The 12,990-nt window shown below is 36.0% G+C and overlaps 1 protein-coding gene across 5 annotated transcripts in view; it reads left to right on the plus strand.

Moving 5' to 3' along the window:
* Positions 1–12,990, plus strand: part of DMTF1 (cyclin D binding myb like transcription factor 1) — a 43,895-nt gene that overhangs the window by 25,547 nt on the left and 5,358 nt on the right. For all 5 annotated transcript variants that reach the window (XM_067746103.1, XM_067746106.1, XM_067746101.1 and 2 more), the window contains 7 exons: positions 1,792–1,949; positions 3,100–3,132; positions 4,027–4,136; positions 6,213–6,441; positions 7,664–7,815; positions 9,346–9,555; positions 12,318–12,403. In XM_067746103.1, the coding sequence (XP_067602204.1) occupies positions 1,792–1,949; positions 3,100–3,132; positions 4,027–4,136; positions 6,213–6,441; positions 7,664–7,815; positions 9,346–9,555; positions 12,318–12,403 (978 nt within the window). The remainder of the gene's footprint in view (positions 1–1,791; positions 1,950–3,099; positions 3,133–4,026; positions 4,137–6,212; positions 6,442–7,663; positions 7,816–9,345; positions 9,556–12,317; positions 12,404–12,990) is intronic.

The following is a 12,990-nucleotide window of genomic DNA, read 5'->3' on the forward strand; positions in this document are numbered from 1 at the left end:
GTTTGCTCCATAAAGGAATTGCATAACTTGCCTAAGATTTAGTCTTAATGCTTTTTTAATTTTGATGCTATTATTAGTGGGAATTTTTAAAGATTTTTTATGAGCTTTGTCTAGAAATACAAATGACTTCATTGATTTTGTAACCAGCATTCTTGCTAAGTACTCTTAAATAATTTTTGATTATAGATGTTTGGGTTTCTACATATATAACATCTGTAAATGATTCTTTTCTAATCTTTATGCTTTTTTAAAATTGGGGTATAGTTGATATACAATATTATATAAGTTTCAGGTGTACATAGTGATTTACAATATTTAAAGGTTATACTCTGTTTATAATTATTACAATCTTTATGCTTTTTGAATGTTGGATTTTATGATTGCTCTTTCCATACCTATTAAGATTTTACTTTTTTTCCCATAAATCTTATGTGATTAATTGCTAATTTTTCTGAAATTAATACAAACTCATATTCCTGGAGTAAGCTTACTTTTTGCATTGATTATTAACCTTTTTATACATTACTGAGTTCAGTGTGCTAAAATATTTTGAGGATTTGGGGGATCTATTTTAATGAATGAGCTTGGCCCAGAAGATCTTTTCTGAAACTCCCCTTGTCTGGTTTTGCTATTGAGATTATGCTAGCCTAACCAAATGAGTGGGGAATTGTCCCTGATTTTTATCCTTTTTTTAAAAAATAAATTTATTTATCTATTTTTATTTTTGGCTGCGTTAGTTCTTTGTTGCTGTGCGTGGGCTTTATCTAGTTGCGGCAAGTGGGGGCTACTCTTCGTTGCGGTGCTCAGGCTTCTCATTGCGGTGGCTTCTCTTGTTGCGGAGCACGGGCTCTAGGTGCGCAGGCTTCAGTAGTTGTGGCACGCGGGCTCAGTAGTTGTGGCTCACGGGCTCTAGAACGCAGGCTCAGTAGTTGTGGCACACGGGCTTAGTTGCTCTGCGGCATGTGAGATCTTCCCAGACCAGGGCTCAAACCCATGTCCTTGCTTTGGCAGATGGACTCCCAACCACTGTGTCACCAGGGAAATCCCACCCCCTTTTTATCTTTAGGATAGTTTAAAATCAGAATTATGTTTCTCTTAATTGTTTGGTAGGATTTACCTGTAAAGTCATCTTGGCCTGGTGTTTTCATTGTGGGAAAATTATTAATAACTGATTAAATTTTCTTCATGGTCTGTGTTTATTAGATTTTCTTTCTCTTCCTGAGTCAGTTGGTAAGTTGACTTTTTCTAGGAAATCATACATTTATATAAGTTTTCAAATTTATTGCCATAAAATTTTCATAATGTTCAACTAATCTCTGTAGCATCTCTCCTTAGGTGCCATTTTTCATCTCTAGTATTGTTTTGTCCTTTTTTTTTTTTTAAGTTTTGCCGTAAGTTTATCTTTTTGTTTTTATTTAGTCTCATGGATCTTTTCAAAGAACCAGTTTTTAGCATTGCTTATCCTTTCTACTCTTGATTTGATTATATTAATTTTGTTCTTATGATTTCTTCCTTTTCTACTTTCTTTAGATTTAATTTTTTGTAATTTTAAAAAGGGGTTGGCAGGACTTTATTGAATTATATACAACTTATTTTTGGAATACTTAAGTATCATTGTATTATCTCTTGCAGTATTTTAAACTTTATATTTGACTTATTAATGAATTATCAATATGTTATTTTTCTAAATGCCATTGATGATTTTAACATAAAAATAACTTTTAAAAAGCATAGTATATCCATATGCATTTTATCAGAAATCCCTAAATCAAAGAAATGTAACCCATTTAGGCACGCGGAATAAAAGATGCTACAGAAATCATCTTTGAGATGTCAAAAGACGAAAGAAAAGATTTCTACAGGACTATAGCATGGGGTCTGAACCGGCCTTTGTTTGCAGTTTATAGAAGAGTGCTTCGCATGTATGATGACAGAAACCATGTGGGAAAGTATGAAAACTTGTAATGCTGCATGTTTTCATGTAATTTAGGGGAAATATTTAAGGAACTTTTTTTAATAAAATTATGATCAAAGCCTTAATTGGAGATAGTTATGAATTACTGTTGAGTGATGTTCATATTTTTATTCTCCAGGTCCATTTTGTAAATACGGTGAAACCTCATTACAATACGGCCTCTTTTAGAAATTAGAATCTAAATTACTTTATATAGGTTTAAGACTTAGCTGACTTAATACATCAAAGTCTGCTTTGTAGTAAAGTAACATTATAAAAAGTATAGTAGTGGTTAAAGATTTAGGAAGTGTAAAAAGAACTCTAAATTCATTGGTAACATTTTTCCTATTCATTTCTATAGTATAACATTTCCTAGGTCAGTGACTTCTTTTGTTTTTTTTTTAAATAAAACCAGAGTAGAAAATAAATTTCTGGATATAATAAATTTCTGGATATATAAATTTCTGGATATAATTACCGATATTATATATCGGTAATATCTGTGGGAAGCCATCATATCTTCAATGAAATGATAATATGGTGGTGTTGACATATTTTAAATTTCTCTCTGGGAGTTTTAGGTAGTAATAGTGTGGCTTTCTAGATACTGCTTTTAAAAAGAACATTGCATTGGCTATATTCAGTACTTACCCACTAAAAAAAAAGCCTTTACATGGAGCAAGAATATGTCAGTTGTCCGTGCATGGGTAGAGAAAATAAAGAGAACTTAAAACTCCTCAGTGACTTGTGAGAATTGACCATAGATTTTCTTTTTAGCTCCAGTTTACCATGTCATCCATAAGTCTTTCAGAATAGCTATGATATTAGAGTACCTGAACCTAACTTGAAATAGCGCAAGAGTTAGGCAGCATAGGGGAAAATATGTTTTAAATGCTGAATTTTCCTAGAGAAAATTGTTACAGTGCTCACTTTTATTATAGCTTAAAGTATTTGTTGGGGGTTTTTTTAAATAGAGGCATTAATTTTGATTTTTATTAATCTACTTTGAAATTGATTACTTTAAAAATGTTATCAATATGCTCAGTGACTTAACATTTGGCTCCCTAAGTGAAATTCTGATTTTTATTAAGTTTTTTAGCATTCTTTGTTTAATTGATCTTTTAAAAATTTCTTTAAATTTCTAGATACACACCTGAAGAAATTGAAAAGCTCAAGGAGTAAGTTTAACTTTCTTTTTATCATTAATTCTGATAGTTGTGTTTTAATTTTTTTTAATATTTTGTGTTTTCTAAAGTTTTACTTTGAAAATGTCAAGACATTTTTGGTAGACTAGTATAATTTAATCCTGCTGTTAAGCATAGTTGACCATGTAAAGAACTTATCAAATCTATATCTGCACAGAGTAGCCATGTCCATGAGTTGTCTTCTCTTGTTGTTAGTAACTAAATGTAATGCGTCCTTAGACCACTAATAGGGGTTACAAAAGAGATTAGATCGCCATTCTTGGTGACCTGAGGACTAAGTCTGGGGAACTTACACACCAGGATCAAAACCAGGGTTGTGCTAATGGCTTACTTTAGAATGGCGAGTTGGCAAATGCTTCACTGACTATCTGGGCTGACTCTACCTTATACAGTCTTATTTTGCAGGAAACGTAATTTTGGGACCATAAAGTATGGGTTAATGGATTATATGGATCATGAAAAAAAAACCCGAAGGCTGATCCTGTTTGTGATAATAAGGACTTGTGAAACTGTTTCAGGTGTCTGAGAAGAGCTTGTTAGGAGTGCTCAAAAGGGAAAATTCTGGGGATTGCCTGGGAAATTGTGTCAATAACCTGAGGGGAAATTTGGTCTTTTTTGAACACATATCCAAGTTACTTATTTCTTCTCTGACCCAGGAAAAAGGCAATTGCTGCCTGTTTTTTTTTCACCCACAGACAACTGTGGACCCCAAAAAAAGGCCACACTTTCAAACTTTGGCTCTCAAAGTATTGCTGCCCACAACTTCCAAACCAGTCAAATGGGAAGAAGAAGAATGAAGAATAAATGATGAAATTAGAAGGGAGAAAACAGTTGAACCAAATGCTGATTGGCAGACTCTTGTTTTAGGCTCCGGATAAAGCATGGCAATGACTGGGCAACAATAGGGGCGGCGCTAGGAAGGAGTGCCTCTTCTGTCAAAGATCGGTGCCGACTGATGAAGGACACTTGCAACACAGGTACTGTGAGTGCCACTGGTGTTTTTTGTCACCATTTGAGCTTCCTACCCCTTCAGATACTGCTTTCTCTTCTGTTCTGAAAAGAGATTTGCCATTCATTGTAGTTGAGGTTTTATTTTCTAGTGTCCTTTTTCTTCAGATAGACCCAACTAATCCTTTATTTTTGTGCTCTGTGTAGTAAGGTGATATTTTTCACAGGGACACATCTCCTCAGTTTCAAAGGTTTTATTTAGGTCTAGCATGTTTCCATTTTGTAGCAATTCAGAACTGCTCCAGTTGGAGAAGTAACTATTTTTAAGTCTAATATGTACTTTTAAGGCATATATGTAGGAAGTAATTTTAATTTAAGCCCATCTAACTATTGATCTTATGTTGGTAACAGCTTATCAACTCATATTTAATGAAAAACTTTAGTTCTAGGCAGGTCCCAACTTAGGAAGAAGCTGTGTTCCAGAGGTTTGTATGTATTTTGCTTATTTCAAATTCAAAGTACATTTTTCCATAGAAAAAACTCGTGATTGGTGTTTCAGTCCCCAGGCCAGACCACAGATGCCCAGTCAATTCGTAATGTATACAGATGTACTAACTGATGATAGATACTGTTAAACCTAACCTTTATGACCAACAAGAGTATTTAGGCTCCGCCACCAACTCTCACTTACCTTTCTGAGCCTCAGTTTCCTCTATAAAATGAAGAAGTTAGAATAGATGATTTCACAGTTCCCTTTTCAGCTCTAATTTTTTCTGAAGGATCCATAATCTATGCTCAGTCTTTTAATTAGAAAAATAGTTCTCAAGCTAGGCTTGAGCTTCCAGGGAATATAATTTTCATCCTCACCCACTACCCTGCTGAAGTGGAGTCAGGAATGTTTCCTCCTTAACCACTCCGCCAGCACTATTACCTATAAGGCACTGAAAACATAAATTCCACCAACTCTAATTCTGTAGTGAATGACAGCTTAATGAATGAAGCAGGAATGGGAGCTTTAGACCTACGATGGGACCCCAGAAGTTCATGTAAGACACCGAGGATAGAACCCCTTTTGTGAGCATAATGGAAAAACACTGTGCCATTCCCTGATTGCCAGCCTGAGGGAATGCTCTGCCTGTTAACTGCCTTGTTGCTATGTATCGTTTTGGATCAGGAGTTTTCTCTTTGGACCACGCCATGAGATGGCAGTCTGAGTTTCCCCTTCCTTTTTTGCCATGCTAAAATAGGAGAGCAGGACTTTGTCTTGAATCCATGATACCCAGAACTGTGCCTAGCACATAGATATTCAGTATATATTTGTTGAATGAATGCCTGAAAGGCAAGCACATAGCCTTTTTGAAATTTTCCAGAAGTTTTCAGCTACTAGTAACAAAATGGAAACAGAGTGGAAGACATTTTTAAGAGGTTTTCTTTTTTTTTCCCGCTTTTCTGCTTAAGCTTTTCTAAGAAAAAGACTAATAGGAACATGTGATATTATTAGTGGGTTCATGGGTTCAAAAAAACTGAAATAGAAATATATGTGATTACCAGTCTCAGACTTATATTTTATCACAGTAGCTTGGAGTTGGGAAAGGAGATGGTATAAACCTAGTTTTTATTTTTACCGAAATGGGTGGGAAGCCATAGATGTTACTCTACTTGTCCCTCCTCTTTCATTCCTGTAAATAATGGTCTCTATTGAGCTTATTACTTCACTTCTGCGGAGCAAGGAATCTTAGGTGGGACTAAGAAAAAAGTATGAATGTTTGTGTCCATCAAGCCATCAATGGAACACTTCCCAGTTAGGACTTAATATAACTTGAGAAAATATAATTTTTTCTAGCTATGTTTTGAGTAGTTTTTCTTTCCTTAAAGAGTCAGTCCGTGCTTTCTGTTAGGATTCTATATTTTCTTTTGTAGTACTAAGAACTTTACTGGGTTACTAACTGTCTTAGCAGATATATGCAGGATTTCCATGTTTCATTCAGAAGTAATTCTAATACTACTGCATACTTCCCATCAGTCTCTTGAAATACAGGGCTGAATCTGATTTGCAAAATAAGGAGAAGGTAGCAGTGGTAGTCTGGATGATTTCCTTCTTTCAGGGAAGTGGACAGAAGAAGAAGAAAAGAGACTTGCAGAGGTGGTTCATGAATTGACGAGCACTGAGCCAGGTGACATAGTCACACAGGGTGTGTCTTGGGCAGCTGTGGCAGAGCGGGTGGGTACTCGCTCAGAAAAGCAGTGTCGTTCTAAATGGCTCAACTACCTGAACTGGAAACAGAGTGGAGGTACTGAGTGGACCAAGGAAGATGAAATCAATCTCATCCTCAGGTTTGTGTCCTAAATCTTTTAATAACAAAAGCTGCTTAATTGCTGTGGCTATCTAGATTGGCTTTCCTCTTTTGGTTTCCATAGATGCCTAATGTCTGAAAAGCATCCTTTCCATAGAGAGCCACTGTTTAAAATCCTAAATATTTCATATTGAGCTCTTTTTTGTTTTGTTTTGTGTTTGTTCCTTTTTTAGTGGATTTAGTGCTCGTGTAAAGTACCAGATTGAAGGCGTGGAGACTGAAGTCCTCTCTATATCCACAGAACAGGTATGGCACAGGCAGCGGCAGTGCAGCTTTTCCACTGTCCCACCAATGTGCCTCAGTCCTAGCCAAGAGGGACCATGTTGAGGGTAAGAGGGCTATCAGTCTCCATGCCCTTCAATCTTTGGCTACTATGCTAAGATTGCCCAGTCTACAGTTACCCCACACCTTCAAACTGGACCAAATTAGACACTTCCATTTCATACATATCCCAAAATAGCTTTAAGATAATCCCAAGTTTATTTTTTACATTAGTTGGTTTAACCATTAAGACTCAGAAACTCAAATGAGCAAAAATACCAGCAAAAAAATAGCTGAGACACTTAAGTAGTAGAAGTTGCTTTTGTGGCTACACCCTACTGAAAATCAAGATCGTGACAGTTAAAAGTAGAAAACAAATAGACATTAAAACCCCAAATTTAGTTGTACTATTTTGTATTGATTGTGGTTTTTTGGGTTGCTGCCTGAGTATTGTTTTTATCTTTTTATCACTTTGTTTTGAGTTTTGTTTTTAATATAGTTTTTTCTAGCTAGTCATCTTTATAAATAGTTCCTTTCTAAGTAATTTTGTTTATTTTACAAATGGAAAAGCTCAGATCTAGGAAATAACATTATAACACACTATAAAACATTGTAGAACACTATACAACTAAACCTGTCCTTATCTTATTCTAACCTTTAGCTATGCCCTTTCCTTCATGGTGCTTCATCTGGTTCTGACCATTTATGGTATGGCCCATTGGTGGTACCATTAACAAGGCTGCTACTGTGATGTTTCATAGCTCTTAGCTGTGGAAGCAGGTCTGCACTCCTGCAGTCCATCCTTTCCTATGTACCTGAACAGTAGCATCTCAGTGACACAACCTGCCATTCCCTTTATTGCCAGTGCCATCATCTGTAGTTAGAGGAGGGTTCTTATGGAGAAACAAACATCTAACAGATGCTTATTTTGTAACTTGCAGGATAGCAGAGCTTGATGTAGCTGATGAAAATGACATAAACTGGGATCTGTTAGCAGAGGGATGGAGCAGTGTCCGTTCACCACAATGGCTTCGAAGTAAATGGTGGACCATCAAAAGGCAAATTGCAAACCATAAGGATGTTTCATTCCCTGGTAATGTATTATTTGCTTCTTAAGTCCTTCCTTTGTCTTACCGTATTTAGTCCTCAAGGAATTAGAGGTTAGAAGTTCTTTGCCTCAGCTGAAGAGATATGAATCATAGTAGGCTTTTACTTCAACCTCTGCCCTATTTCTTTGGGTAACTGTCTTCCCCTGAGAAGAGTTGATATGATTTTTAATTCTCAGAGCACCAAAGATAAACTATACACATCGGGCTTCCCTGGTGGCGCAGTGGTTGAGAGTCCGCCTGACAATGCAGGGGACACGGGTTCGTGCCCCGGTCCGGGAGGATCCCACATGCCGCAGAGCGGCTGGGCCCGTGAGCCATGGCCGCTGAGCCTGAGCGTCTGGAGCCCGTGCTCCGCAACGGGAGAGGCCACAACAGTGAGAGGCCCGCGTACCGCAAAAAAAAAAAAACTATACACATCTACACACATTCTTATCCTTTCACATAAACTATGAAGAGGAAGTAAATTTTAAATGTGTATTTTCACTGTATACAAAGATGTAAGAACTTACATTTAAATCAACTTTTACGAATTGAATAATTTCAAATAACTGGGTTAGAGAAATTCTGTGGTGATTTATTTTGTAGAACAAAAGCTTGCAGATTTCTAATTTCATTTGTTATGTAAATCTAGAGATCTTAGGTTTGCTTAAGTGAGATATAGCATACTTTCCACTTCACTGTCTGCTTTGTTCTTAGACACGGAACTAAATTGTAGTCTGTATGATTTAGGTAATCAGATTCCCTCCCATTGGTCTAGTGCTCCAACTTTCATTTTTGCAAAGGAAAATTAAATGCTGAGGAATTTGGCTTGATGAAAATGTGATTTTTTTCTTTAAATACCCAGTTATAAATTTATTTTACACTTTAAAAATTATAAATTCTGGTATAACCAGGAGAGTGAATGAATACTAATGTAACATGAACCCAGCCAGATTGCAGCATTACCTGAGAGGATTGATGTAGTTTATCATGATTAGTAGAGGAGTTGGCTTTCCTGTACAAGAACTCAAGGCGGTTGCATACTGTTTGGAAAAGCTCAGCTGCTACTCTGGAGTTGTAAGTTAGACTCACAGCCAACTGATTATGTTCTTGCAGTGGCTAAAAAGTGCCCAGGGTTGGGGGAGGGAGAGTAGTAGACTATTCATTGCTGAATGAAAATAAGTTAATTAGCATTACCAATATTCTCCCTAAATAATAAGAATTTTATCAAGAAGTCCTAGGACATAGAAAATGTCTTATTTCCATGTTCCTTACAATGGCTTTTAATTCATCTTTGATGGCAAAAACAGTATCACGTTATGAATTTTTTAAATCTCTTTTGACGGATGTTTCCAAAAATTTCCAGACAGGTTGTAGTTTTAAAATATTTTTATTGTTATTTTGGTAAGATCACATATCCAGTATACAATTATTTATTCCAAATACTTTCCCTCCTTACCCCCCACCTCCCTTGCTGCTTAGATGGTGGTCTGTCGGAGAATCAATGTTCTTTTTGTCTACCCATCTCCCTTCAGTCTTGATAAAAGGTCTTAAACAGTTACATGAGAATCAAAAAAACAACCCAACGCTTTTGGAGAATAAATCAGGATCTGGAGTTCCAAACAGTAATTCCAGTTCCAGCGTACAGCATGTTCAGATCAGAGTTGCCCGCTTGGAAGACAATACAGCCATCTCTCCAAGCCCCATGACAGCCCTGCAGATTCCAGTCCAGATCACCCATGTCTGTAAGTAACCTCCAGACTCCATGCTATTTGAACTATATGATTTCGTTAATGGCTCTGACACCTTTCAGTCTTCTAGAATGTTGACAGAAATTTATCCAAGTTGAGAAATTAAAGGAGATCTAAGGCATTTTTTGTTTATTAGCTTGATTAATATTTGCACAAAGGATGAATGTGTGACAGGAAAGAATGATAACCCACTGCCCAGCCATTATAAACCATTTTAAATCATCTTACTTTCTAGGTGTTATAAAGAATTAATGGTTAATAGAAAACTACCTAAAATACAGTCAACTAAGCAAAGAAAGAGAGTCCCTAGGATGGCACATCATTTGTAGTAATTCACCAGAAGACACACAAATGAAGAATGGATTTGAAGTCAAATGTAGAAGACATGGGTTTTGGTGAGGTTGAAAAACATTTTCTTCAGAGAGTAAAGAACCAGTGTCCTACGGGAACTGTTTTGTTTACCCCTCTCTTTTCCTTAGCCTGTGACCTTTTTTTTGTGCTTAATGAGATGAGAACCCAGTGATTGTTATAGGGAGAGGAAATTTATTTCCTAAGATCTAAGCCAAGTTGATCTTTCTACCTTTCCATTAGAGAGGGACAGAAAAGGAATGAGGATAAAATTCTCAGAACCATATTATTTTTCACTTTTACCTCACTTTTTTTCCCCTACATAATGTTATTTGCCTATGGAAAGGCCATTGCCAAGAGTTTATCAATCACTTGGTGTTATTCTCAATCAGGGGATTATTGGCATTTTAAGTGGGACAGTTCTTTCTTGGCAGGGATGTCCTCCTGCACACTGCGGGATGTTTAGGGTCCCCTGACCTCACCCACAAAATGCCCACCGTGCTTTCCAGTCAGTATGACAAATAAAAACACCCTACAGATTTTCATATATACTCTATGATCCCATTTGAGAATCACTGGGCCACTTATTGGCATTATTAACACTGTATTTCTGGGAATTCCATGGCGGTCCAGTGGTGAGGACTCCGTGCTCTCACTGCCCAGGGTGTGGGTTCAATCCCTGGTCAGGGAACTAAAATCCCACAAACTGCACAGCACAGCAAAAAACAAACAAACGGACCAAAAAAAACAAACAAAACCTATATTCTGATGTTTAAATTAATTATGCTTGTCTTATTCTTAAAGTTCTAATTTAAATTTGGTTATTTGCTTTAGCTTTCTACCAGTGCAGTAAAGCATGAAGAATTTATTTTCTTTAGCCCTGCTTGTTTTGTTTTGTAGTCTTGAGGATTGCAAAGCAACTGAAATTACTAGTCCACCATAAATGTGAGAGCTACTGTTGGCTAAAAATTTTTTGTGCATGGAGAATGTTACAGTTTTCCTTGGCTATTGGGTTGACAATACTTATTGGGAAAATAGCAAACGTTTTATAAATGGTACCTTAATATCGTTCACAGCATGGCTTTTTTTTTTTTTTTTTTAAGTACTAGAATAATTTTATTTCTTCCAGCAAGAAATGTGAGTATAGTAAGAGTTTTACAACACACCCATTATTCTTGTCATTTGGGCTAAAGTCTCACGATTGTTTCTTCCTTTAGGTTAGAGGTCAGGGATTTGCAAACTTTAGGGCCAGAACAGTAAATATGAATATATTAGGCTTTGCAGGCCACATAGATCTCTATGGAATTTTCTATTTTGTTTTTAAACAATCCTTTAAAAATGTAAAAAAAACATTCTTAGCCTTGAGCCACATTTGTCTCCAGCCATAATTTGCTTACCTTTCATTTAGGTTATTTATCTGAAATCACTTCAAATTATTCTAGGTATGATCTTAAGAATACATCACATAGTAAGAGAACTAACATGAATTCAGTGCATTTCTTTTAAACTGAGAAGCATTATAGTCAGAATATAATAAACTAACATTATACATTAAAAGTCAATTTCAAATCATTTTTCACATAGATTTACCTACAGGTGGGACTGAAAGCACCAAACGAGATTACATTTCTTCTCATTAGCCCTAGTTCTGTATAACCTTGAGCAGACAATGATCAAGTGTGAGCCTCACTGACATATCTGTAAAGAGATTATACTGTCTGATCTCTGAAGTGCTATTTAGTCTCCCTAGTACAGTCATCTGAAACTATATATATTTCATGTTTCTGATCCTCACAACAACTATATGAGGTAGACAGGGCAGATAAAGTCTCTGAACATTAGTTTGGGTTAAAGTAAGTTATTTGCCCGGGTTTACATTGCCAGAAGTGATGTCACTACAACTAAAGCCTAGTGTTACAGGACACCTGTATATTCCAGACATCTATACTTCTTACCAGAAGGTCCAGGAAAACTTATTTTATCAAGTTCCTGTCTCTTTGCAGGTTAGCCTTAGTGTATTCCTCTTACTTCCTAACATTAGAAATATTTTATTATCTATAGCAGAGGTTAGCAGATATTGTCTCTGTCACAGCTACTCAACTGCCCTTGTAATGGAAAAGCAACTGCAGAAAATACATTAACGAACAGGAATGAGTGTGTTCCTATAACACTTGATTTATAAACACTGATAGTGGGCTGGATTTGGCTGTGGGTCATGGCTGGCTGACGCGTATATCTGTGCCATCCCAGACAAGTCCATTAGATTTCTTATCTCTTATAAGAAATTTAAATGACTTTGGGTTTCCAGGCAAATTATTCAATATGAGATTGCCCTCATAATTAATTGAGTACACTAAGAAAATTTAAATTTACGAAGTGTTTGTTTATTGTCCTTGTTCTTACCACAGCTTCAGCAGACTCCCCGGCTGCTACTGTTGACTCGGAAACAATAACACTAAACAGTGGAACACTACAGACCTTTGAGATTCTTCCAGTGAGTAACTACTTTAAAAAGCAGATATTGGCCATTTTATGCATAAGAAAGATCAGTTGGTATCAGTTTTAGAAATGTTATATAAGCAAAAGAAATGTAGAAATTAACCTGATTGTCATTAAGTGTAACTATATCCATGGCTTTGAAAGCCAAGATGGTTAGAAAACAACATAAATCAGACTTCCACTTTTATAATTCGTCTTTTTTTATCTATATATAAACCAATAATATGTTCTTTTTATAGATGAAAATGACAGTGCTAACAAGTAGGGTACATACTATGTATTTTTATTGAGTCATAAACAAATATATACTCAAAAAGTTCATATTGGTTATTTGAGAAAAAGTTTATGGAATGAATTATTTAACAACAGTCAGTAAACACTACTAGCCCATTGGGGGATACAGGATTTAAAAGTCCTAGTCATAAATGATATAGCCACTTAGGCAAAGAATCTTGCAATCCCTAAAAAGGTTAAACATATAGTAATCATATGACCTACCAATTCTAATCTCAGGTATACCTAAGAGAAGTGAAAATATATGTCCACATAAAAACTTGTACATGAATGTTCATAATAACTAAA

This window comes from Pseudorca crassidens, chromosome 8 (assembly GCF_039906515.1).
Source record: "Pseudorca crassidens isolate mPseCra1 chromosome 8, mPseCra1.hap1, whole genome shotgun sequence".
In the NCBI taxonomy this organism is placed as follows: Eukaryota; Metazoa; Chordata; class Mammalia; order Artiodactyla; family Delphinidae; genus Pseudorca; species Pseudorca crassidens.